General features: G+C 46.1%; 1 protein-coding gene across 5 annotated transcripts; it reads right to left on the bottom strand.

Annotated features, from left to right (window-relative positions):
* siah1 (siah E3 ubiquitin protein ligase 1) lies at positions 1–27541 on the bottom strand. 5 transcript variants are annotated; one of them, XM_079260319.1, is made up of 5 exons: positions 27406–27541; positions 10958–11014; positions 6583–6764; positions 6197–6493; positions 1–1770 (listed from the first exon to the last, which is right to left on the bottom strand). In XM_079260319.1, the coding sequence occupies exons 2-5, from the start codon at positions 10965–10967 to the stop codon at positions 1399–1401; spliced, it is 861 nt and encodes a 286-aa protein (XP_079116445.1). In that variant the 5' UTR covers positions 10968–11014; positions 27406–27541; the 3' UTR covers positions 1–1398. The 5 variants fall into 5 exon arrangements, with proteins under 5 accessions (XP_079116445.1, XP_079116444.1, XP_079116448.1 ...); XM_079260318.1 differs by lacking the exon at positions 27406–27541 and adding an exon at positions 14788–15883; XM_079260322.1 differs by lacking the exon at positions 27406–27541 and adding an exon at positions 15310–15883.
* Positions 27542–27688: the final 147 nt, after the last annotated feature.

Genomic DNA, 27688 nt, shown 5'->3' with positions numbered 1-27688 from the left:
ACCAAACGACAGAACAGAAAAGAGAAGAAGACTTACCACACAGAGAGATGAAAACAACCCAACTCTGGAACAGAAAAACCTTCAGAATAACTTTTTTTTTTCTTTTTTAAATCTTTAAACTACAAACACTGAAGTTGAGCTTTACGACGGCGTCACCTTTTCTCCCTAAAATCCAAACGAAAACAATAGAAGCTCATTTTAATCTCTATTTAGTGAGAACATAGCGACATTTTACAGTAGAAACCGTCCCTCCTTCCAGGTTGGGAGGCGAATGAGAGGTGGAGGCAGACGGAGCGGAAACCAGCGAGTGGAGGAGGAAACAACAGCTTTTCATCCACACATTTATCTCTCTCTCTCTCTCACTCACACACACGCACGCACGCAGGCACGCAAACATACAAAAAATAACTAAAACACTTAAAAAGAAACAGACTGATAAAATAAAAGCAAAAAAAACAAAACCTGTTTTTCTTCCCTCAGTTCCTTCTTTTCATCATTTCATCACCATCAAACCTGCAGAGTAACGCAGAGCGCAGGCAGCGTGGTTCTTCTACACACACACACACACACACACACACACACACACACACACACACACACATCATATATATATATTACATATATAAAACTGTGTGTGTGTGTGTGTGTGTGTGTGTGTGTGTGTGTGTGTGTGTAAATGAGAGAAAACTGCTGATGACTCCAAAGTGAAAGAAAATAAAAAGCACATTTAATCCAGGTCCGATGAAGCTGAGCGCCTTAAATCCATCTTAAACCGTCAGTGTGACATCACAGTCCGTCAACGAGTTGCTGCCGTTTCCAGCTGCGAGGCGGCGGGTTGCTACGGCCATCCATGGTCGTGGATGACGGTTCCAGGCCCGACGCGGCCGTCGCAGGAGGAGATGAAGCGTTTCAGGAGGTGTTTCTGATGATAGCAGCTGCCGTCGGGGGCCTGCACGCGTTGGTTGCCGTCGCACTTCAAAGGAAAATAAACAATAACAAAAACTAGCGAGCTGGCTAGCCTCTTAGCACTGATGCAGGTGCCGGCGCCGTCCTCGGCGTGGACGCTGTAGTGTCTGAAATGTGTGGAGATGACGGGGACGACCGCTAAACTGAAGCCGGGAAGCAGGTTGAACAAGCGAGCCTGAACGGACTGAGTTCATGTGTGTGTGACCGCGTGTACGGGAAGGTCCGCCAGCGCCACATGTCCTTGTTTTTAAAGGCGCTCCTCCAGTCATTCATCCATTCATTCGTCTCACCCCCTGGCTGCCCCCGCCAGGCAGTCTAGTTCCACTTCTCAGGGGGTGAGGCAGAGGGGGAGGGGCATGGCGAGGTCGATCGGACCGTTAAAAAAACACCCCTAACCATCTCTAACTTCCACGTTCTCCTCTGGAAACGTTCTTAGCACATGGAGATGGTGACGTTGATGCCCAGGTTGCCGTTCTCTGCGAACAGCTGCGCGATCGACGTGTCGAACACCAGGCAGTCGCTGTTCATGATGGCCGTGGCGATGCCCTCGTGGATGGAGCGGGGCGTGGCCTCCCAGGTCAGCCGGCGCCGGTGGCCGTTCAGCTCCAGTCGATAGGCGAAGTTCTCCGCCTGCTTGCGGGTTCCGATAAGCTGCACGATGGCGAAGAACTGCTGGTGGCCGTCGTACTTCTCCTGCTTCTCCAGAACCAGCATGAAGTGGAAGCCGAAGCAGGACTGCATCATCACCCAGTCCACGGCGCCCGGCAGGTTGATGTCCGTCGCCAGGAAGACGATGTCCTCCCCCTGCAGACACACAGACGGCTCATGGTGAGGGGGGGGCGCGGCTTCGCTATGTGGCTAGCACGCGGTGCAGCGTTAAAAATGTACCACATTTTTTTACGCACACGCACACACACACACACACACTTTCACACACATAATGTAAACTTTAAATAAACATTTAAATATAAATTCGACATGTTGAAGCGAAATATTTCATCTAAATCTAAATATTAAATGTTGAACCCAAATGCTTTGTATATATGCTAATTGGCCCCGCCCCTTTAAAGCTGAACCACCCCCGCATGGCACCGCCATCGCCCCGTATCTCCATCGTCTGGCACCGCTGGACAGGCTGGACTGGTGGACAGGCTGGACAGGTGGACTGGTGGACTGGTGGACTGGTGGACTGGTGGACAGGCTGGACTGGTGGACAGGCTGGACTGGTGGACTGGTGGACTGGTGGACTGGCTGGACTGGCTGGACTGGTGGGCTGGTGGACAGGCTGGACTGGTGGACTGGTGGACTGGTGGACTGGTGGACAGGCTGGACTGGTGGACAGGCTGGACTGGTGGACTGGTGGACTGGTGGACTGGTGGACAGGTGGACAGGCTGGACAGGCTGGACAGGCTGGGCTGGTGGGCTGGTGGACTGGTGGACTGGTGGACTGGTGGACTGGCTGGACTGGCTGGACTGGCTGGACTGGCTGGACTGGTGGACTGGTGGGCTGGTGGGCTGGTGGACAGGCTGGACTGGTGGACTGGTGGACTGGTGGACTGGTGGACTGGTGGACTGGCTGGACTGGTGGACTGGTGGACAGGTGGGCTGGTGGACAGGCTGGACTGGTGGGCTGGTGGACAGGCTGGACTGGTGGGCTGGTGGACAGGCTGGACTGGTGGACAGGCTGGACTGGTGGACTGGTGGGCTGGTGGGCTGGTGGACAGGCTGGACTGGTGGGCTGGTGGACAGGCTGGACTGGTGGGCTGGTGGACAGGCTGGACTGGTGGGCTGGTGGGCTGGTGGACAGGCTGGACTGGTGGGCTGGTGGGCTGGTGGACTGGTGGACTGGCTGGGCTGGTGGATAGGCTGGACAGGCTGGACTGGTGGACAGGCTGGACAGGCTGGACTGGTGGGCTGGTGGACAGGCTGGACTGGTGGGCTGGTGGGCTGGTGGACAGGTGGACTGGCTGGACTGGTGGACTGGTGGACTGGCTGGGCTGGTGGATAGGCTGGACAGGCTGGACTGGCTGGACAGGCTGGACAGGCTGGACTGGGTGGACTGGTGGACAGGCTGGACAGGCTGGACAGGCTGGACTGGGTGGACTGGTGGACTGGCTGGACTGGCTGGACTGGCTGGACTGGCTGGACTGGTGGATAGGTTGGACAGGCTGGACTGGCTGGACAGGCTGGACTGGTGGACTGGGCGGACTGGGTGGACTGGGTGGACTGGGTGGACTGGGTGGACTGGCTGGACTGGCTGGACTGGCTGGACTGGCGGACAGGCTGGACTGGTGGACAGGCTGGACTGGTGGACAGGCTGGACAGGCTGGACAGGCTGGACTGGGTGGACTGGGTGGACTGGCTGGACAGGCTGGACTGGGTGGACTGGCTGGACAGGCTGGACTGGGTGGACTGGCTGGACTGGTGGATAGGTTGGACAGGCTGGACTGGTGGATAGGTTGGACAGGCTGGACTGGTGGATAGGTTGGACAGGCTGGACTGGTGGACTGGTGGACTGGTGGACAGGCTGGACAGGCTGGACAGGCTGGACTGGCTGGACAGGCTGGACTGGGCGGACTGGGTGGACTGGGTGGACAGGCTGGACTGGCTGGACAGGCTGGACAGGCTGGACAGGCTGGACAGGCTGGACTGGTGGACTGGCTGATAGACACAGTGGACATGAAAGATGTTGAACTGAGATAAAAACAAATTTTCAAGACCTACTCTGTGTGTGTTCGACTTTTAAAAACACGCGTTTATGACCCGTGTTGATGGAGCACCAAAAGTCATTAAACGCATTTCACGCCGCGTTTCGCTTCACTGTATAATAAGGTCATGGTTTTTCTGAACACGCTACGTTGTTGATTCAGCAAATAAAGATTAAAAGTGACAAAACCAGAGTCATCGTCAGATTGTCTTCTTCCGGCTGGAGAGAGCTGACAGGTCAGGATGGACGCTGGATCAGTCGATGATGGGGGCGGGGGGGCGACGGGAAAATCGTTAACGGAGGTCAGTTAGTTCCTACCTGTATTTACCTGTACCACATTAAAAAACCAAACGGTATCATATCAGTTTTGCTGCTAAAGTTTGACACACACTCATGTGTAAACACCACCAAACTGCGTCTCGCATTTATCACATGGAGAATAATTCGGTTTTGTAATAAATAACTCTGAACTTCCATTGATGAAAAAGGCTTTTAAAGGGTTAAAAGCCTGAAATGATCTGATCTTTAGTTTCTCTGAGCAGAACAGATGTGGCTTATTAAAAATACAGGTGGTCCTCGGATTAAACAGTTCTCGACTTACGTCGTTTCGACTTTACGACGCTCATTAAATGAATGTAAATAAAAAATAGAGCAAATTTAGAAGTTACGAGGGTCCAAATATGCCCTGGGACGACGCCTCGGTGCGTATTTTTATCGCCTGTAATGTTTTTTTTTTTACGTATAATATGTGTATTTAGATAGTTATTTAGTGATCAAGGGAGCAGTAGGGGGAATTTACGGATAAAAAATAAAAAAATCCGCCTTACGTTGCAGCAGTAGGAACAGAACTCGTTCGTAAACCGAGGAGTATTAAAGCTTTTATAGCAGCTGTTGTGTTTGGACTCTCAGACGGATCAGAAGAAACCCGGATCAGAACTCTTTTACACACACCAGGGGTTGGCAACTCCGGTCCTTGATGAGCGCAGTTCTGCAAACGTTGGGAGTTTCTCGGCTGCAACACGCCTGACACACATCAGAACGCGACATCAAACTGGACAAGTCTGCTAAAAAGCGACTGATGTGAATCAGGTGTGTTGCAGCAGGGAAACTCCAACACTGGCGGGACTGCGGCCCAGCGTAGTTGCCCGCCCCGGACGTACACACTCCTGTAAACACCGTGTTGTTTACTTACAACAATAGAACTGGTAACGTCCTTCATCTTTGTACTCAGCTCTGCTTTTCTAAATCTTTCCTCCACTGTTGTCGTTTTTCTATCGTGTCGTAACACAAATGTCTCCGTCCACAGGATGAACTAATCCAACTTGACTTTCATCTTGTTGTTCCCCCGGTTTCGCACTGAGACGCCGCGTTTGCTTCGCGTGCAAATAAAAAAACAAACAGGAAGAGAAACGAAGCATGCCAGGCCTGTAGGGGGCAGCGAAGCTCTGTTGCGCTACATCCGTTCGCTGCATCGCATCCTTAAAAGTCGCCTCACATTTTCCTCTGGAAGTCCGTTCGTCCGAAATCTCTGCAGTTTTATCCGCCTACAACTCTGTTACCATGGAAATGAGGAGCCAGAACCCAACTTTTGCGTTTCATTGCCAGCGTCGTGGTGTGAAGTACCATCCAGGTGGAGCTCATCAGTGCTCAGATGGAACCGCTTATCATAGGAAAGCAGAAGCGTGTTAAGCTCGTTCCATCCTCCATGAGAAGCAAGAACTGAGTTCTTGTTCTCGAGACTGGAAGAACAAGAAAAAACATCTTTTTTGTCAGGTCCATCCATCCTCCGGGAGAAGCAGGTCTACAGAGGGGAGGGGTCACTGCAGGGGGGCGATGTCTGCTTTATGTGCAATGAACCCGGTTGTTACCTCCACCAAAGAGGTTATGTTTTTCCCGTAAGAAAAAAGTTCTGTCAGCCCGATGTGTCGAGAACTGTCTTCAAACGCGTCCACGAGAACAAAATGACATCATTTTCTTCTTGGAGCCTCGAGAACTAGAAAAAGGTTCTCGCTTGTAGTGGAGTATGGAACAAGCTTTAATGTCAAGGAGGAAAGACATCAGCAGCAGCCTTAGAGAAGCCCCTGCCGTCCAGCAGGTCAGACGATCCCATCTGCACCACGTAGAGTCCATCTCAGCCCGAATGCTGCAAACCGCGACAGACTGGAAACATGTTGGAGTGAAATTCCTCCACAGCCACGTGAGACTGATGACATCATCCAGAAGACATTATTCCAGCTCATCGCTGCCGGAGGAGCCGCTGCTGATGTCTTTCACGCCCCGCATCGGTGCGATGTGTCGTGTCTACGGTCTATATAAGCTCTAAACGGACGACAGCTTTAGACGACTTCAGGCAGTTCTCCTTGCAGACCAGCAGAGGGCGCCTGTAAACGTTACCATCATGGTGGAAAAACATCTGGAACAGATTCTGAAGTCTGGAAAATGGGATACAAGCCGATCTGACGGCAGCATGTAGAGACCGGAGCCGATCTCTACAGCGGCGTCCGCCATTCGCCAGCATCTGACCTGCAGTGTGGTGATGGACTTGTGCTGGTGCATCAGGTGAGGCATGACGGCGTCCAGGGACCCCTGCCACTTGCAGGAGGCCCCGGGGCAAGGGCAGGAGTACGGCCGGAACTCGCACAGCTCCTCGTGCTCGGTCTTGTCGGTGTGAGGCAGCGTGACTTCGCAGCCCGATGAGGCGTACTTGCAGGGGAAGAGGACAGAGTTGGCCACCTTCTCCATGGCCAGGTTCCTGATGGAGCCCAGGGGTCCTCTGCAGGTGGGGCAGCAGGTGAGCTTCGGCCGGCAGTTGGAACATACCTGGTATGAAATACAGGTTAACTTTCCACTGGGTGACGTTAAACCTGTGTAGGATGAGATAAAAGCGGTCCGCTGGGATCTGTACGTACCAGGTGTCCAGACTGGCACTGCAGGATTGGGGGGAGGACATAGTCGAAGCAGACAGGACACTCGAACAGGCTGGCCAGGTCACTGTTGGAGGCTGTGGTGCCAGACAGGGTGGGCACGCGCTGAGAGGGGGGGCACTTGGAAGTTCCTGTTGGCAGCGCGGTGGCGGTCTGGCGACTCATTTCTGGAAAAACAAGAGAAGGTTCGGTGATTTAGTTTTCTATCCATGTGCAGGTCATACGGGGTTGAAAGCTAAATTATTCATTTCATGGGAAATAATCCAGTTTTTAAAACGTTTAAAATCCTGAAAATGATGGAAGTTCTTTGGGACAATAAGGAAAGGTGAAAAAACTGATGCATGATTTGTATGATTTGTACGTGGACGCTTTGGGCCACAAGGGTCAGCAGAGGGCAGCATATCCGAGGAGGGGAGAAGGGTTAAAAGCAGCAGAATAATGGTCTGTCTACTGCATTGTTTTTTCCTCATTTAAAATCAACACAAATAACAAGCAAAAAAAAAAAGTTTTATACATCTGCAATATCGAAGAATTGTGAGAATTGCAATTTAAAATCGAAACGGCACACAAAAGATAGGAATTGAATCGAGACAAAAGCCCTATTGCCTCGGCAACCGCTTTGTGGTTAATATGGGATGTCCTGCGGGGCGGAGAGACGCCGCCGCTGAGGGGAGATGCAGAAACTGAGGACGGAGTTGGAGAAACTGAGGCAAATGGGCAGGACAAATTTAAAATTGATATTTTTGTTTAAAAATTTTTTTGTCATTTTTATTGATCTTTTTCCTTGTCTCCTTGGCGTTAAAGCAGCAGAATGACGGTCTGTTTACTGTGTTGTTTATTCCTCAATAAAATGAAGAAAAACTACCAACAAAAAGGACTTTTGTACGTTCTTTTGGCCTTAATAATGTCCTGGTTCTTTTAGCTTATAGAAGAATGAACTTACTTTTGTTACTTAAGTATGATGATTATGAATCAAAAATCTGTTTGAATTGAGAATCTGTTTTCAATCGAATCATCGCCCCAAAAATCAGAATGGAATAGAATCGTGAGTCGTCATTGGATCACATCAGAGTTCGTGTCCAACATTCATCCCTCGGGGGTCCGTGATCACGCGATCTGATCAGATGGCGCAGCGTCTTCAGACCCCCACAACACCGACGAGCAGGTGACCCGAAGAGCTGCAGCAGGATCAAAACTCGCACACTTTTAGTGGACGTTGATGGAAGATGTAAAGACTGATGCGATAGCTTGAATTTAACTGAATAAAATGAGTTGCTCTGGTGGGACGTGATCATTGGCAACTTCAGAGAGGGACCTGAAACTCCACTGGCCACCTGTCCACCCCGCCTGCCTCTACACACATCTGCTGTGATGGAGACGCAGCCTAATTATAGAACTTCTTAGCAGACTAGCATGCTAGCAGCAGCAGAAGGCCAGATGAGTTCAGGACAGAGAGCGGGGCCAAGGCCAGAGTCGCCGTCAGCTAGCATGCAGGACTGCGCGGTATGATCACAACTCCAGACACGGTTATTTGATGCAGACTGGGAGCACGAGGCTAAAACAAACCGACTAGAGACGTCGCCACGGGCCCGGGAAGTGAGATAAAAGAAGGGAAAAAACAGCTGCAGGTAAAATAAGCTGAAATTGACCAAAGTAATAAATAAAAATTTTATGAAAATCTTTACATTATTTTCTTCAATAGAAATGGGTTTTTAAAAAAAAAAAAAAAAAAAAAAAAAAGCAAACAAAGATAATTTATTACATATTACATCAGTCAAAGTAATATTTAGTTGAAGAATCCTTTAATGTTTCCGCTCCAGTCAGGTGTTTTCTGTTCCTCTCAGTCAGACTTCTGCACCTGTTGACAGGTATTTTCTCCCACTGTTCAACAGAAAAGTCTCTCATTTGTCCAGGACACATTTGGTTGTTTGTTTTTCTTCAACACAATTAAACGAAAAAACAGTGTCTTATATTACTAAATTATGTTTTTGCAAATTTTTAGTTCTTGTTCCTTTTTTAAGTCTCCAGTTATTTGAGTGACTGTTGTAAATTCAGCCTTTTCTTTAATGAAAGGGGATGAAGACATGAGCAGAACTGCTCCAAGTGTGATGGGACTTCTGTCTCACACGGCAGCCAACTCAACCAGTATGCTGGAATCACATCGCCCAGTAAGAGAAGATCAACTGGTGGGCAGAATATGTTTTTGGGAGGGGGACCTGCAGCTTGGCAGGAGAACCTGACTTTAGTTATTTATTGTGAATAAATAAATAAAAATCCTCTGGGAACTGTGGGAATTAGCAGAAACAAAATAAAAACATCCAAACTTTACCAGTTTGTTGGTAACTTCATGCCTCTGCCGGAGGTATGATTCCACTCTGTCGACTTAGGATTCAGGATGGTTTTCAGGCATCTTTTTTTCCAGAGAGGGGGTTTATTTCTCGCTCCGTGGCTTTAGGCTCCATTCAGCATCCACACAAACTTATCTCTACTTTTTTTAAAAACTTTATTTACATGGAGTCTTAAATTAATCGGACTGGTCCGTCTCCCTTAAGCGTCCAGGTTGCAACACAACTTTTATGTTCCTGCCACCCCTTACAGCTGTAAACTTTCACTTAGACTCCATCAAATGTTGGGCTTGTTCCAGATCAGCATCTGGATCCAGGAACGTTGTAAAGGATTCTTCCTCATTGCGAGATCTGAACATTTTCAGGATATTTGCAGATAACTCCACATTAGATGGTGAGAAAATCCAGGAAAAGTTCCCTGCATATCAAAGATAGATGTAGATCTAGATCCTGGAAACATTCTGGATACTTCCATCCAAGGCTGCAACAATTTGTCGACAAAGTCGACAATGAAAATTGATTGACGTGAAATCTTTATGAACGCGTTATAAACGCCCCGTAACGGCTTTGCTAATAAAACGCTGCACCAGGCAACTTAACGCCATTTACCAACCACGGCTTTTCAGACAGTAGAAGAACTTTAAACACCAAGCAGATTTAATTTAGGTGAAGATCCGGATTACCGTTTGGATTCAGGAATGTTTTAAAGGATTCCTTGTTTACCTACAAAACAGGCTTTTTCAAGATGTAAATAATCATTTCAATGCAATTCTACAAAAATTAAGATGTTAATATTTATTTAGTTTTCCTTTTGAGGCAAATTGTGTACAGCTTGGATATGACACTAAAGCTAGGTCTGAATGTTTCAAAATAAATTAGTAGTAAGCTGTTAAGCTTAAATTTATTATTCAACTGGTTCAGGAGTCGTTCTTTTAACTTACTAAAGGGCATTATGTTGGGACTGACTGGGAATCAGGGGGACATTCATATGATGCAGATGAAAAGAGTTTGGGTAAAACACAGTGGATGCTGTAAAAAGAGCTGCATTGACTGGAAGCACAGATGGTGGGCGGGACAGAAATAATTGTGACTAATCACAAAAAATCATTTCCAAATTAGTCGACTATTAAAATAATCGTTAGTCCTAGCAGCCCTACTACCATCCAGAACAGGAACAACTTCTCATCACTGCAAGAGAACAAACATGCAACAACCACAATGTAGCCAAAACAACACTGTGGATTCAAAATCAATGGATCTGGAACCTGATAGTGGATCAATATAAGATGGATGTAGAACCAGAACATCATATGGAAATAAGCAGCTTTTCTAGTTTATCATGATTCCAGTATCTTAATTAAAAAAATTAAAAGCTGTGGTTTAACGCCTCCGGCTGCTTTTATCATCCGGATCTTTTGTGGAAAGTGTTGATGGACGGTAACTTTGGGGAAATCGAGCGGACACACGGCCATAATGAGCCATTCGAGGTTTGAAGCCCGGCTGTCAAAGTAAACCTCAGCGTGCAACGGCTGCTTTGGCATTTTCTGCTTTTCTTTAAAATGATAATGTGTCCTGGATAAAGCAGCCACACGTTGACGGCATGCAGGGCTGCAGCAAGTCCAGCACGCCGCCCTGCAGAGCGCCGAGGGTTAAACTTAGTTGGTTCTGTGAAGGCGATACTGCACAGACTAAACAGGGAAAACAGACCTTTTGTTGTCAGCAGGAGGGCTGGGAAGGTGACTTCTCCACACTGAATTTACAGTTTCCACAATGTGTCTCGGTGTGGAGACTGTAAACTACAAGCTGCCCGTACAGGATGTGGTATAAGATGCATATAATGACCGCAGAAAGAACTAACCAGGAAGAGTCATGTTCAAATACTGCTGTGTGTGTCTGGAGGCAGGACGACGAAGACGAGCAAACAATGATGGAGCAGAAAACAGGTAAAATGCCAGGAGGTGAAAGCAGGCGGACAGAAAACACCCCGCTGCAGATCGACAGAAGCAGACACTCACCTTCGTCCATAAGATTTCCAAATAAGGCTTTCGTCTGCTCTTGAAATGTGGGGACCTCTGAAAAAGACAAAAACAGACAAAAACATTAAAAGCAAGTTAAAGTGGACCCCCACCAGGCCGACCGGTCTGGAACACCCTGCAGCTTGCAGTCTGGGTCGGACCGAGCCAGCAAGCAGCACGAGTCAGGAAGGAAGCCCATCTGAGGCTTTTACAGCACTTTTCCTGCTGCTAATGCAGCACGCAGTGGTCTGACACGTCCATAAGCGCTGATGGATGCCTGCTGGCTCCACACTTATTCATATTTCATACAGAGCATGAAGCTGCATCCGGCTCCACGTTTCTAAGCAGCTAGGCTTCATCACAACGTTCCCTTCGTTGGCAAACACACCGAGGTGACATCATGAAAACACATTCACGATGAAATATTCATTTAATCTATACGAGCTAAACGTGTACAGTTTTTATATATATTTATATTTACAGGATAAATATAAAAAGCTGATTTTTGTGTTATTAGCCGTGTTTCGGCGAAGCTTCGAGCCAAAACCTGAACAGGACTAATAACTGGCCCATCAAATAAATCAGGAACCAGTCGCACCATCAACACGTCTCACATGTCTTAGAGATCAGAAGCACAGGAGGAGGCGAAGTCACCAAAGAAAACCCTGCAGCGCTGCCGCTACAAGATCTCCTTCTGGAGATTGTTTGGTTGAAGCTGCAGGTTTTACAACTGAAGATGCTTTAGAGCTAAACGCAGGATCAGTGAATGAAACTGAGGGGACTGGGGTCTTTAAGCGGAGTGGAAAATGCTGGATCTTGTTGTGAGTGGAGGTGGGGTTGCGTTGCAATCCAGGACAGACAGAGTTGTACTGGGACTGTAGCAGCATCATGACAGCTGCACCGTATGATGCTGCAACTTCCTCGTCACGTTTATGGAAAGCGTAAAACGTAGACGCGACGCTGCTTTCACACTGCTGAGCAGGATCGTTCCATCATCTCACACTCTTCATCGAAGCAGAGTCAGCGGTGGCTCAACGCCGCAGTACCGTGAGTGGTCTCGGTCTGATGAGGTGAACAGGACCATGAAGAGGACGGTTTACACGCGAGCCGTCGCTGAACCAGAACAGCTGCTGGTTCACTTTCTACAGTTCAGCCTGTTGCTGCATTTACAAGCTGACAGAAGCTGTTAACAGAGGTTTATGTTCATTCTGACATATAAAAAGCAGAGTATCCCTGACTCGTCATGAGCACTGCAATCAGCGTTTTTACCATCCTAACCAGTAAAACTGGCTGCATCTCCTCTCAGGTTAACATTAAATCATTATGTTACTGTAAATATGCAGCAGTTTTTAGCCCTAATCTGTTCAGAATTAAACTAAATTATCACAATGCAACGCACACAAATTCAGTTATGATTTATTAATGTTCAAAATGCTTTTTTTTTTTCTAAAAATAAGTTTTTTATTTTTTTAAACGCCGTTTTTTAACAACAGAAACAACTGTGAAGTCAAGCAGGAACATGAAAGCCACGAGAGTCACCCGGACTCTTCAGAGACAGAAGTCCGCCCCTGTACGGCGTCCGGACAGCAAACAGTAAACAGCGAGGGGAAGCTAGCGGGAAGCTAGCAGCTAGCCTTGCAGCTTCCGCTACTCAGATTTACAGGCCAGCGTTTGGAAACAGACCAGACCTGGACGCGACGGACTGCATACGGAAGCCGGTAAAAGTCAAAACAAACTGCAGCTCCATTCAGCCCAGTTAGAGGAACTGGTTGTTACTGGTCGTACCAGCACATTGAAGGGAAACATTTTATATAAACATGTTTTATATAAATAATATTTATATAAATATAAATAAAAGATAGAGGAGGTAAATCTGTTTGGTTTCTTGAATGAACGGATGCGGAGTATAGGTTAATATAATATTTGGTCTTCCAAAGAAAAGTACTTCCAGCTTGCAGTTACTCCAGAACTCAGCGGCACAAGGTCTGACGAGGACCAGAGGGCGGGAACACAATACAACTGTTTTAAAATCGCTGTATTGACTCCCCGTGTGTTTCAGGACTGATTTAAAGGTTATTTTTGTCCTTTATTAATGTGGTCTTGGGCCTTCTTACCTTGCTTTAAGTTATGAGCCCTTGCGGACCCCAATGTCTTCTGGTACCGGCGTTTTAAACGTTTAAACCTTTTTACCAAAAGTTAGAACTAAAACATACAGCGAGACCGCGTTCCAGTTTTATGGTTCTCGCCTTTGGAATAACCTGCCAGAGGACTGCAGGGCCGCAGAGACTGGAGATGTTTTTAAAGAGGCTCAAGACCTTTTTAGTTTAGCTTTTACTTGATTTTTTCTTCTTTTCTTATTTGTCTGTTTATTCATTTTTAAATAAATACATTTATGTATTTTTTCATTAATTTTTAATCTTTTAGATGTCATTGTCTGACCTAATTTTATGACATATTTTATGTACTTTTTATTTTATTATTTATCTTAGTTAGGTTTAATCTTGTTGTTATTGTTTCACAGAATTATTGATTTAGTTATTTTATCTTGTGTGTCTATTTTCTTTTAGCTCCAGTGTTTCCTTCTTCCTCATGGGGATCCTCCATGTCGAGGGCCGCACCTGTTTGACCGGCGGGGCTGTTGTGGCGGGGGTGTTGGTAGGGGTTCTGCACTGCAGCCATATGGCTGCAGTGTGGACCCAGGCCTGGGCGTTCCCTGTGGCTGCGTCTCTGTCGGTCACTCCTGATGCAGCTCCTGACATGGACGGACTCCCCAGATGTCGTTTCCTCACAGCAGAGTCAAGCCAGACTGACTCTTTTAATTTTGGCATCAATGGTCAGAGGAAGGGTTAGGTTGTGTGTGTGTGTGTGTGTGTGGGTGTGGGTAACATCTGTGTGTGTGTGTTTTTAAATGTGAAACTTTTTTAATTTTTCACTGTTAAGTACTTTGATATGCTTTTGTATGAAAAGTGCTATGGAAATAAAGTTTGATTTGATTTGATAAATATAAAAGTAGAGTAAGAAAATAAAGCTTTAATGGGAAAAAAGATGCATTGAAAATCATTTAGTTATGGAATCGTAAGGTACCGAAGACGAATCACCAGCCTTTCAGACCAGTAAGGTCTCAACTAGAAGTTGACCACATGCTGGAAGTATTCCTTTACAGTATGACCTGCATGTTGCTGCTTTATGTTGCCCGGCAACCAGCTGACATTTCAGTAGGCTAACTTTACGTAGGCTCGTGGCGACATTTGCTTCCTCATCTGCATATTGTTTGGATTTGGAGGCCGCAGCTTTGACAACCATCAACTTTCAGGAGCAACTTCCTAACTAGTGTTTTCTTCTGAGCACTTTGGTTCTGGTTAAACTGGTGCGAACAATCGACCAGTACGGAGTCCGAGGGGAAGATTTCATGGGAAAAAGAAGGGAAAGACAGAAGAGGGAGGTGGAGGCAGAAACAAGCTGGATTCAACACAAACATGCCATTCTTTGTTCCGAACTCGCTGCCCGCTCTCCTCTCGGTCCGACATGCAGACCACAACATACACTTCAGCACAAAGTACGCAGCTGAAAGCTTCTTCTGTACTCCCCCCCCCCCCCCACACACACACTATGCAATGCACAGCAACACAACATGCACAACACGGAGCCTCCCTGCACACAGAGTATTAATTCATCCACTCAGAAACACTACGGGCTGAAGCGAGCGCAGGAAACGGCGACCTTCACCCCAGCTCGGCTGCAGAAACACACCCGCTTGTTAAAAAACACCGTCCTGTGCTTAAAGGGGGGAGTGAATTCTCTCTTCCGTCGCCGTTTTCAGGCACCTTCACCTTTATTGGTGTGGTCAGTCCCTGTGGCCACGCATGAGAAGAGTCTGAACAAGGAGTTCCAGGGTGGAGCTTGCAGCGCTACGCTTGCCGGCTTCGATTTCATTTGGACCACAGACATAGACGTAAAGCGTTTATGCAGCCCCTCTGAGCCACATTTCTCCAGCCTCTTCCATAGAAACCACACCGCTCCTGCTCTCAACACACCACAAAACACAGGATCATGTTTCGCCCTCCTGCTCCCCCCCCTTTAGGAAGCATAAGCTCATGAGGGTCCGGGGTGAGCTGTGGTGAAAGAATGAGGGCTGTGTCCACAGACGGAAAAAATAGCAGCGCGTGAGAGGACGGGACGACACCGCCGACGGCTAAATCTTCATTATTTCCCAAGCCCTTCAGAATAAAAGCTTCTTCCCTTCCACAGCCGTCTGTGGCGAGCGAGCGGGACCCGCCGGCGTCCCGCCAGGCCGCGCAGACAAGTCACTTCCCTTTCTCCAACATGGATAATTATCCTCCTGTGATTTCCACCTGTGTTTCTCTCCCAGCCAGATTTTCAGGAACGACTCGCTGCAAAACTGCTGCAGCTTTTCAGACGAACTGGTCCCCGAACTGGTCTGCAAGCTGGTCCGCAAACTGGTCTGCAAGCTGGTCCGAAACGGTGAAAAAAAAAATGGGGGGGGATGGAAGTAAAACAGCTCAATCCTCACAGCGAGGGGGCCGGTCCAAGGGAAAAAAAAACAATCCCAGTTTGGTGTCGAGGCGTTCCCGCAGGAGTAATTCCTCACTGGTGGGAAAACAAAGCTGTGCTCTCTTGGCTTCCCGGGAGGAAAAGGGAGGGAAGGAAGGGAAAGTCAGACAAAGTCCGTGTCCAACGGGTGCTCTTCGTCCCGTGGAGCGTGCTCAGTGTCGCTGCTGCTGGGCGTGTTTGTGCTAATCCGGCTTCCAGTGCCACAAACTTCACCTTCCCAGTCCCTCTTCCTCCCGCCGTCCTCTCTCTGCTTGCAGGGATTTTCTCAGCTTTAAACCGGCATTTTTTGCCTTCGTTCTTCTGGACGGACATATTCCCTCTCCTCTCTCCCCCCCCTCCTCCCTCGCCTGGCTCTGTGGTCGTCTCAGGTTTCACCCCCGTCTAGCTGCAGGCTGTACCACCAGCTGCCCTCGCTGACACTACGCCTCACTTTCTCACCGTTTCTCCTCCTCAGCCCGTCCGGCTGACGCTGAGAGTCGGGCAGAGTGCTGCATGTTCTGTGCTCTGGAATGTGTGTTTTCTTTCTCGGACCGTACTAAGAATGTCATGTTTGCTCCGTTACTTCACCCCCCCCTTACATAAACTCGCTCTCACACACAGAGCTGACCCAACCAGACAAGAGACCCTGCAGTCGGATTCTGACGAAAAGGGACGACTTTCGTTCCCATGCGAGTCAGATCATCGTAGTTCCGACTGCAGCCGAGTTAACATCCCAGAGATGAAGCTGTAGATATGTAGGGCTGCAACTAACGATTATTTTTTAATAGCTGACTAATCTGTAAATTATTTTTTTGATTAGTCACGATTATTTCTGTCACACCTGCCATCTGTGCTTCCAATTGATGCAGCTTTTTTTTTACAAGCTCCAGTATGTTTTACCCCACTCTCTTCATTTGCATCATATGAATATCACCCAGATTCCCAGTCAGTCCCTACATAATGTACACTACATAATTCTTTGGTAAAGTAAAAGGACTCCTGAACCAGTTGAATGTTAAATAATAGCTTAACAGCGTACTACTAATTTATTTTCAAACAAACAAACTTATTTATAATGTCACATCCAAACTACAGAATTTGCCTCAAAAAGAAAACAAAATAAATCAAATATTTTAATTTTACAATCATGTTGGTTAATTTTCTCCTAGTTTCATAATCTGGGAAATTTCCAGGAAAATAACAATCCAGGAAGGTGCGACAAAGACCCCTTAAAACAACGGGATTTTCTGCGCCAAAACAGGATACTTGACAGGTATGACAGAACTACGCAACTACTCGGTAATGCTAGCAGAAACCATGACTCTGGGGTTCTTTCTCTTCACTGTCGTGCTGCTATATGTCAACTCTGCGTGGCAGACTATACATTTCACCTTTTTGGACAGGTTGTTTAGCTGGAAAAACTCCCAAACTTTCGATGCACGAGGTCTTAAGCTGCTTTCACTCGACTGTTTAGGTTGCACCGCCATCAGTCTTGAGTTGCTCTTCGTTGGTTAAGAAGATGCTGCACAAAATGACAATACTGCCCCCTGCATTCCTGTGGGGCTTTGAGTTATTTACTTGATGTTTACAGTTCTTATAGTGTCTGAAAAGCCGTGGCGTTAAGTTGCCTGGCGGAGTGTTTTATCAGCAAAGCCGTTATGGGTGTTTCTAACACGACGCGTCGACAATGAAATTTTGCGTCAATGAATTTTTATGGTCGACGAATCGATGCAAAATATGGAGTGTGAGCACGGCGCCACGGCGTGACATGCCCGACCAGCACGAGCAGACCACCTTCATCGTTATTCCTAACATCCGTGCAGGAATGTTGTGTTCAGGAAGGAGAAGCAGGGAAACACACGTCCTCTGCTTGTCCACAGATCAGCTCAGTCAAGCTGAAACATTTAGTTGTAGTTTCTGTCCTGAATTTGGTTCTTTTCAAACAAATTGATACAGATGTTTTAAAAACGGCTCACCGATGAGCCAGACAGCGACCACACGGCGCGTCCAGGTGGGTCGACACGTGGTGAAACTAAACGGAGAGGACGCAACACGTTTCAGGATTCCCCGCCCAATCCAACCCTAGAAACCCCCAGACTATCCTGGTGTAAAGGCATTCTTAGAAACCCCTCTGACTGGGCGAGCTGAGACGTACACGGGAGGACAGAACAACCCCACACGGAGGCTCCGCCCACAGCTCCAACCAGGTGCCGCCTGACCTACCATGAAGCCAGCAGCGATCCCACATCTGATACGTTCACATGGTGAGGAACCAGACGGTCCGAGACCTGACGTTACGTTTCTACCAGCCTCAAACTGGTGCCAGACGGCAGGCCGAGGCTGAACCACTAAAACGGGTGATCAGCAAGTCGCTTCATGGCGCCTGATCCAGGCTTCAACCCTCCACCGCTTCAGACGGGATTCCTCCAACATCAGGTCGAGGTTGTGTTTCAGTCCCTACACACACCTTTTAGTCCTCCCTCTCTCACCGTCAGTGAGGTGGAGGAAGAGGAGGAAGAGGAAGAGGGGACAGCTGCAGCGCAGGGAGGACAGAATAATGGTGAAGAATATACAAGTTACTGTTCCTCCTCACATTCCCATGCAGGTTTCAGACACATGGGGGTTAAACTTGTCCTGGTGAGAAGGTTCAGCAGCTCAGTAAGGCCAGGTGGGTTCATATTCTATGTTTACAGTAAGCATCATGTGAACGGCGCAGCCAGCTGCGACGTCACGTCTTCAAACCTCAGACTCATCAGAAATAATCCAAACTGCTGAAATGAAGACGTTCGGCCAGTTCAGATCTCTGATGACTTGGTGACGTTAATAACTGGATTCAGTTTAAGCCAAACATGACTCAACGACGTTCCTACAGTGATTCAGCACATTTATCTGTGACAGACATCGACTTTCTGCATCTTTACATCCCTGAAAAGTAAAAAAAAAAAAACAACAAACAGATGTGTGTCTGATTTTCACCCGGATGAAGCTTAGTTTTGTCTGCTGACTGGAGTGTGTGTACCTGTGAATGGATGCATGTGTGTGTGTGTGTCAGATAAAAGCCAGTAGTGTGCAGCAGTGTAAAACAGATCAGTCACATCAGAGCGGTTTGCTGTTACTACAAGGACAAAGTAGAAAGTTGTGGCAGTTTCGTCTCCACGTTCAACTCGCATCAGTTTTCTTCTTCACGGGTCTTGTCCTCCCTTTAGCTAAATACTAGTGCAGCGCCACCTCTGGTGGGAATGGGAATATGTTATTGTAATGGTTTGGCTGGCCTGACCAAAGCGCAGCGTGAACACGATCTCCGTCTGCATGGATACACCCCCCTACAACTGAGCCGAGTCCCCGACTGGACCGAGTCTAGCGGACTATCCTGATGGGAAAACAGCCTGAAAGGAGGTTGGAAACATTGGCTTCCCCTTCATGTCTGCAACAGAACCTCCGTTGAGCTGCACATTAGGTCCAAGAATTGTTTATTATAAACTGGCTGATAAATATGATATGACACACAAGCCACCATCAGACACATTTAACCGAGTAACATGGAGAACCTGCAGACGATCTGTGATTAGAAATAAATGTGAGTGATGTCATGGCCCCGTCTGAAAGACGCTGTACAGCACAGTGTGGTAAAAATCGGCTCGTCCACACCGTTTTCTCACCATAGACCGTATATGAAAGATGGACGGAGTCGCCGGCGGTTAAAAGTGAAGCCGATGCAGAAGTGCATAAAACTGCAGTTCCGCCTTCATCCACTAGGGGCTTCAAAACAGAGCAAATCCCCATAGACTCCCATGTTAAAAAGACCAACTTCACAGCAGAAATAAACAGGGATTTTTTTCTAACTCGCCCGTTTAAAAGTAATTTAATCTCAAAGTTCGGCATATTTAGGGGCGTGTCCTTTTGACTGAAAGGCACCCGATTTCCTGCTTCAAGTAAGAAGAACGTAGAACAACCGCGGTTTTTCGCTGGTTAACAACGTGACTTAGCTTTAGCCCGCTTACCTCTATTAGCTGGTTAGCTCCTGTTATCGCCGGGTTAGCTCGGTTAGCTCTTAGCCACAGGCAGCTCGGAGTTCGCTAGATGTCAATCATCCACCATGACGCTCACAGCCCCCCTCTCAGCTCCACCTCTTTGCCCGTATTTCTATTTTCTGGGAGAGACGACACACATGCCCCTGCCAAGATGGCGACGGTAGGAACCGCCCACCGAGCTTCAATTCAGCTCTTCAGAAACCTATTGGTGACGTCACAGAGGCTCCACCCATCTTTTTAGATACAATCTATTAGGGCTGCTCGATTACGACAAAAGTTATAATCAATTGAGATCTCATTTATTTAACACAATTATCCAGTATTTCTAAACAATACTGCGCGTCGTGGTGTTCTAGACTCCGTGTCGTGCATTATAACCGTCTAATTCACGGTTCTGAGTTGTTTAATCCACTTTTACCGCTTATATAGGAACTATTTTACGTTGAACTGGATGTACGTTTTATACCAAACAACCGCTGTCAGGCTGCAGCGCGTTTCTCTCATCCACCTGTTAAAAGACAGCTGATCTGAACCAGCTGGTTAACGCGTTGCTATGGTAACGCCCCGTAACGGAGAGATATTACAGTGTTTAACTTGCCGAACTATGTATAGGAAAATAATGCAGCCAGTTGTCGCTGACAATGGTATAAACTATGTTTAGGTGAACTTCCACAACCTACTGCAGTTATTCTACATTGACCTGCAGCCGGAGCCGACTGAGACTGGCCGCCTGGGAGTGCTTTAGGACGGGAGAGGCTCCCGCTGCTCCTTCCTTACAGTAACTGCAGAACAATATGTGTCTTCAAGTCAGTCGCCAAAACACCAGAAAAGTCTCTAATAACTCCAGTAAAAGCTGCTAGATTTGTCGCTTTTAACAAAAAAAGTCTCCAGATTTAGCGAGAAAGTCGCCAAGTTGGCAACAGTGTCTGAATGAAAGCAAAGCGGCTGTGGGAGGAGTTTACATCACAGCGCTGCAACGCCAGAGACGCTCGATTAGCAGCTGAAGACAGCAGGAGAGGAAACTGCAGAGAGAAAAATAATCACACACTTTTATTTTTATGATCGTTGTTTGTGATTAAAATCTGATTAATCGCCCTGGTCTACAATCTATGGTTTTCTCCTGTCAGCGTGGGAAGGATCACATGTTTATCATTGCTGGGTTGTGAAGATGCAGCCAAACAAACAACTAAACCTTCCGGTGGGAGCTTCTTTTTAAATGGAGTGTTTACTGGATTTAATGGTGTTTACTACACTAATACACACTAGAAACGTGCATGAGCTCAGCTGAGAGACTGGAAACGTGCACGAGCTCAGCTGAGAAAGAGTCAGAATGTCGGATGTTTCTAAATACTGTAAATCAGTAGAAAGTTGTGCATTTACTGCAAGTTGAACTGTAATAGTTATATTTACGGACCATTTGACAGCCATTGTCCATCAAGAATTCACATGAAAACAGGATTCCCAGCGTCAGGAACCTTTCGCTACATCTGCTCCCAGTATGAGCAGACAATCCAGACAATGGCGTCCAGCAGTAAGCAGCAGAGAAAATGTGTGTCCAAAAACATCCTGCTGTGACACACATGCCAAGTGCGAGCTATAAAACAGCACCGGAGACACCAGGCCCTTCTCAAAGTGTGTTATTAAAGGGGCCGGTGAGGAGACGCAACAATGATCCATCTGGAGCAGGCGGCCGTTCATCACCAGTGACCCAAACACTTCAACACCTACAGCCAGGGGTTTATAAAGAAGAATATCTTAGACATCAGATATTTTGTCTCTACTCTGAGATTAAGTCAAAAGCAGTGATCTTTATTTGGGTTTAGGGGATGGACAGGGAGGGGTTGAGTAAAGCACGAGCTCACATTTCCATATGAAACAACACCTGCTGTCCTTTTCTCTGACAGTGTGTTGAAAGTATCTACATTCATCTCTGGTCTAAAGACCAGGTCAGCGTCCTCCACGTCTTCAGGTCAAGCTGGAAGAGACGGAGGACACATCGACGCAACTGATGAATCCACGCAGACCTGCTTCTGATCAACTCTGTGGACAAAGACGGATTCAGGACTGAGATCAAGACACTGTGGACATAATGTTTGGTTTATTCTGGTGCCAAAGCGCAAAAACTACAACAACAACTCTTCTCTGAAACGGTAAACGGGATCCGCGATGATCTGATACAGATATCTGAAACATCAATATCTGCAGATACCGATATTTGCCAATATTATACTATGACTATGGTTATTATTGCTGTTATAACTGTGTAAGATTTCATTAGGTTGTAATAAATGACCCATCCTTTCGGAAGTTACCTCACCAATACAGATATAATAACATTACAGATCTAACAATTTCATCATGTTTTTGTTTTTTTATTTGGCACATTTTACCTAAATACAACAATAAATGTGTGGTTTTGAAACACAGATCTAGCTTTTAGTGTAACAAAAAATGTCACATTCAAGGCATTTATTTCTTTTAAAACACGTCCGAAGCATGTCATCAAACACATCTGTGCTGGCTTGACTAGTGTGGTATCAGTTGTGGTATTGGTACACTTTTAATAATACCAAGTCCAAATACACACGCTTGGTATTGAGGCAATACTGATATCGGTATCAGTGCATCCCTAATAAATATTATGGGATATAACCGCGACCTTGTCGTTCTTTAACTTGAAGCCAAGTTTGTTTTGTACAAAAAGTAAATAAAGGTTTTACAGTTACACAAGTCTGATTGAAGTGTAAACATCAAACTGGTGACAACCATTCCTCAAAACTCCAAACTGTTTCTGGCCATGTTTACATTTATTTACATATTTATACACAGACACTGGAGCAGTGACGTTATTCCAGCAGGAAATCATCATCATCATCACAACAGAGGTTTCTTAGCAACCCAGTTGTGACAGTGATCTAGTTTTAGGATGAAGATATGATAAATAATGATGTTATCATGGATAATGGTGTGTTTACCATCTAGAGTCTCTGAATAAACACTACATGTGTTTGGACCGTAAACTTCCTGGATGGATAGAAACGCTGGAAAACCACCGTAAATCAGCTGAAGGGTCCGATATCCATCACACTGTACCCCACAGAGTAACACAAACGAGAAGCTGGCATATAGAAGGGTAAAGATGGGAGTACAGTGCTGCATGTACACATTTCAAATGTATAAACAAACAAAAAAGAAACATGCACAAGCAGTTTTCAAAGTTTGTTAGGCTGGCTGATGGCGTAGCTGTGCAGCATTAAAGATTTAAGGATTCCAAGGCTTCGTTCACGTTTCAGTCAGTCTGGTAAAAAGCAAAAGCGAAACATTGTTTTGGTCTCATGAAAACAACAACCTCACACACAGAACGATGCTCTCCATCTACGGCGCTCCGTCCTCTTCCCAGCTGGAAAAGCACAACAAAGGAAAGATGTTTCCAAACAGCTTGTTGCCATGGTGACGCCACAAAGAGCAGATGGGAGCAAAGGCAACCCCATCCCGAAGTCGGTCCACATGCACCGCTGATACACATCCACATGTTGACACAAACACCGCGGAGAGCGACAAAGAAAGCCGGGACTCCCTCTGGCATTAGTAAGACAGCTAGAATTACTTCACGTCTGTCTGACGCGCTGACGCGCTGACGCACGCACGCACGCACGCACGCACGCACGCACGCACGCACGCACGCACGCACGCACGCACTCCCCCCGTGCCCCGCAGGCACAGGAGCTGCTGAAGCTTGATGAGCGGATCAAGACCAACCGAGACTTTCTGGCATGCAACAGGAAGGATTTTACCTCCAGATGAACTGGACCAAAGAAGGCATGAATTATGATTAAATTATGATTAAACCCAATAAAAACGCTGTCCTGCATTGTTCCAGGTGACACGGTGAACACAGAAGAATGGTTAAGATTGACCACATCAGAAAAGAAAGACATTAACTGGAAATAAACGTAAAATCGAGCCACTTCAGATCAAACTTCCGACATTCAGAGTCTGGATCTTGTTTTTTTCTTGCAGGATACACACCATAAAGTTCATTATTGCACATTTATACCACAGCAAGCTCAGAAACTTCATGAAAAATATATTCTAACATGGATAACCTCAGCAAAGCCACAGTAGAAACTAAACAAATATTAATTAGCAAGTCCTCCTAGACGTGGTGCAAGACTGGGATTGTAACACGGAAATAAGCACATTCTGCCAAGAGGTCATTATGCAAATAAGGACACTGAACGCACCACATCCTGGCTGCTACCACCTGTTTCCCACAGGTTCACTTTCATTTATGTTCTATTTCTTTTTACAGCCATTTAGCAGACGCTTTTATCCAAAGCAACTTACATGAGAGAACAACACAAGCACAAAAACAAAATATTTAACTACTGTAAATATCTTTAAATTTTTTTTTTTTATTTGTTGTATTTATCTAATTTTGTCTTCATATTTATTATAATTATCTCATTGGATGCCAAAGACGTCTTCCTCAAGCTGATTTGGGAAAGGACATACAACAAAAATACCTCCAAAATGTGCCCCCAAGCACACACCCAACATGCAAACGCACTCTGAGTGCGCACCCCAAAGACGCCCCAACACACGCACCCAAACAAATCGGCCCCTACATTCTGTAGTACCGAAAGATGAACCAAAATGCTCCAAAACGCACGAGACTCTGCTGCAACAATGCAGCCGATGAGTGACGCGACATGTAGGGCGTTTTATTTCATAAAGCAAACACATGACAAGGTGATGCGATTACCGCGCAGCAGCTGCAAATGAAGCTGAATTCCAGAGTTTACTGTAGTATAAAAAACATGCAAGTATTACTGGCAGTTACAACTCCGTTGTACTTCAAATCAGAAGATCTTCAAACAGTCAATCGACTAGTGCCGCATTAATCGATTAATAAAACAATCTATAGATGCAGCCCAAGTAGTAGGGGTGGGAAAATCAAATCAAAAAATTGAAAATCGGGATTTTTTTGCTTCACAATTTTGAAAAATTGATTTTTTTGTTAATAAATAAAAATAATCCATTATAAAATCTTTGTCATTTTAATTGTTTTTATTGATCTTTTTACTTGTCTTCTTGGGCATTATAGCAGCAGAATGATGGTCTGGCTACTGCGTTGTTTTGTCCTCATTTAAAAGTCAACAAAAATGATGAGCAAAAAAAAGTATTGTACATTTTTTCTGTTTTTAATCTACAAAAATGAGTAATATCGAATAATTGTGAGAATCGCAATTTAAATCAAATCGGCACCCCAAAATATTGGAATCGAATTGGGACATAAGCATATGGTCACAGCCCTACTTAGTAGTATGTAATGTAATAGAATGAAAAATTACACGGTGTATAGTTCACACTGTAATACAGTAAACTATATACTTTTGTATGAATAGGTTAAAATAAACAGTTTAATGATCACATAAATAAAAGTATACCCATAATATGTGTAGTAGTTAAATAAGTAGTAGTCGTAGCTGTAGTTAAATAAGCTGTGCACTAACAGTGATAATCCAGGATTTGCAGTACAATAATACCACAGTATCATAATGCTTAAAGTAAGTTGTGCTGGTGTAAAACATAGTAAACACATGCCTGTTTTAGTAGTAATAGTACAGCAGTAACAAGAGAAATACTACAGTAAGTTATGCAAACAGAACTACACAAAAACTTATGTGCATTAGACTGTGCTGTTGTAGTGTATAGTCTAGTCTAGTATAGTAGTACATATTCTGTTGGTGAAGTTGACAGAATAAACCAGACTGTTTTACTCAAAAAGAAGGAAAAAAAATGCACACCAGTTCCAGACCGTTCCCAGTTCACTGGAAGGCCACATACCAGAGAAACCAGCAGGAGCAGAGAAAGTCAAAACATGTAGGAATGTGAGGATGGGAGAAAAGCTCTGCAGATGCTGAGCTGCTGGGTGCAAATAAAGCATCTACCGTCTGTTACGTAACGGAAGCGTACCATGAAAACAGCAGGTGGATTAAAGACTCTCTACGCTGCTGCATGTGTGCAAAGTCAAGCGTTTTAACTCAAACATGTTTGTGTTTATACAGAAACGACAGCGAGACACCGAGCTCCACATGGCGCTGCTGCTTCTGCCACCAGGCGTGTGCGTAACGTAAAGCGTAGCTGCCACACATGTTTATGGAAGCACGTAGGTATCCATCCATGTTCGGAGCAACATCAGCCTGCTCCTGTCTGGTTGGACGCAAACAGAGGCGGGGGCTTGGGTTGGTTTCAGTCAAACTCAAAAGATGAATTGTGCCGTATGGATGCATAGCGACACTAAAAGCAAAAGGTGTGACGTACGGGACAATGTCCCTGTGCCATCAAACAAGTAAGCTGGTTGTAAAACAGCAGCTTTACCTTTTTATCTGCAGCTAAGCATGAAGAGTTGCAGATAAACACGTGGTTTTAGCAGCACATGACTGCATATGGACATCACCACCACATGTAAACAGACATCTGGGTTAATTATGCATTTTCACAACAATTCCCACTCAATTCCAGTCTCTGAGGACGGCCGACCATCAGCTCAGCTCTCAGCCATCAATAACGGCGTCTGTCCAAACGAGCTGCATGATCATGCGCTTAAAAGTCTGCATTTGCTCTCTGGTCCCAGTTTATGTTGTCAGCTGACTTCAAACACCACAAGCAAAAGGTGCGATACGCTGCACACGCTGGCCACTTTTCCATTAATGCTCCTCACTTTGCATGCCGGTGTGGCACGGAAACATTAAAAACATAGAATACACACAGGTTAAAATGCGGCAGAAGTCGATGGAAACAGCTGGAAATGTCACTTTTCTACAAGTTTATTCATGTTACTCTGTCAGTGTCTCAAATCTGAGGGTTTAGTTGTGCTCAAAGGAGGATTATTCTGCCTTAAAATCCCCCAAAAAAATCACAGTCAATCATTCTCTGAAATCAACTTTATTATTACACATCCTTAATGTGCTGTGCAAATTACAACCAAAAGTGCTAAATATGCAGCCGAGTGGCCAAAAAAGTGCCTTAATATTGACAATAAGTCTCCATAACCAACTAGTCTGTGTCTTTTACCACCACATCAGCATCACTCCTGTTTTTTCTCATGCTGACAGACTCACAGCTCATCTCTGTCAACAGCAGTCAAGTGTCGGCCTGAACAGACACTCTGAAACCAAAATGACAAGAGATATGATGTGAACTGGAGTTCCTGCAGCGTCCCACTGTTTTGTTTACAATACATTACAGGTCTACAGGTGTCCACGTGCACGAGCGTGCACATCATCAGACCAGATCGCTGCCTTTTCATAAGCAAACAAAGCAGAAAAATACACTAATAGACCCTGTTGTGTTTAAAGAGCCAGGTCCATCAAACCCACGCAGTCCACGGGGATCGAACTGCTGACACATAACGCATCACTTCCTCCACAAAAAACAGGTAATGTCTCCACACAAAACAGTACCACGATGTTTTCACCTATCCTGCTGTGAAGCAAAATGGCCTGGAGATGCAGGCAACAGCGTAGCAACCGATGCAGACACACAAGGCCTCGCTCTGCCGTAAAGCAGCACGGCTAACTGGCTAGCTCTGTTAGCCTAGCCACACTGAGACCAAGCTAACAGACATCTTTAGATGTGTCGAGCAGTGAATGTTAATGACAGCGTCTGCTAGCAGGACATCTGTGCCAAATGTCCACGAAAACAACAGAGGTTTCAAATCCACGGATCAATCCGGAGAGGAGTGAGTAGCTTGTTGGCTAACACCTAGCATTAGCACGGGGCTAACGAGGGAAGCTAACGTTGTTTCCAACAAGGCGCTCCGGAACGAGCTGTTTGCCTTGCCGTGAGGAAGCCGCTTACCTAGGGGGGACAATCCTTCAGCTCACGACGGACAAACGCGTGCGTGTGTGGCGCGGTGATGGACGCAGGATCCCGCTTGTTTCGTCTTTCATTCGGCTGCTGGGTGTACACATTGGCACCGACACAGAGACCAGACAGCAGGCGTTAAGTACCAGCCGGCGCGCGCGCAGTTGTTGAAGTTTGTCTCGGGAGCGCGCGCTGCACGAATCGTTGGATCATGCGTGAAACCAACGTTATCGATGCAATATTTATGGATTATTTAACTGAACTTCACTTTTACAAA

This window comes from Telmatherina bonti (assembly GCF_933228915.1).
Source record: "Telmatherina bonti genome assembly, chromosome: 2".
Classification (NCBI taxonomy): domain Eukaryota; kingdom Metazoa; phylum Chordata; class Actinopteri; order Atheriniformes; family Telmatherinidae; genus Telmatherina; species Telmatherina bonti.
This window is presented reverse-complemented; position numbering and strand designations above follow the sequence as displayed.

Coding starts and splice junctions, on each gene's coding strand:
- siah1 (XM_079260318.1), bottom strand. CDS start 14,905: ATGTCTGTGGTCCAAATGAAATCGAAGCCGGCAAGCGTAGCGCTGCAA. Junction 6,765..10,957: donor TGGAAATCTTATGGACGAAG/GTGAGTGTCTGC, acceptor TTGTTTTTCCAG/AAATGAGTCGCCAGACCGCC. Junction 6,494..6,582: donor AGTGCCAGTCTGGACACCTG/GTACGTACAGAT, acceptor ATTTCATACCAG/GTATGTTCCAACTGCCGGCC.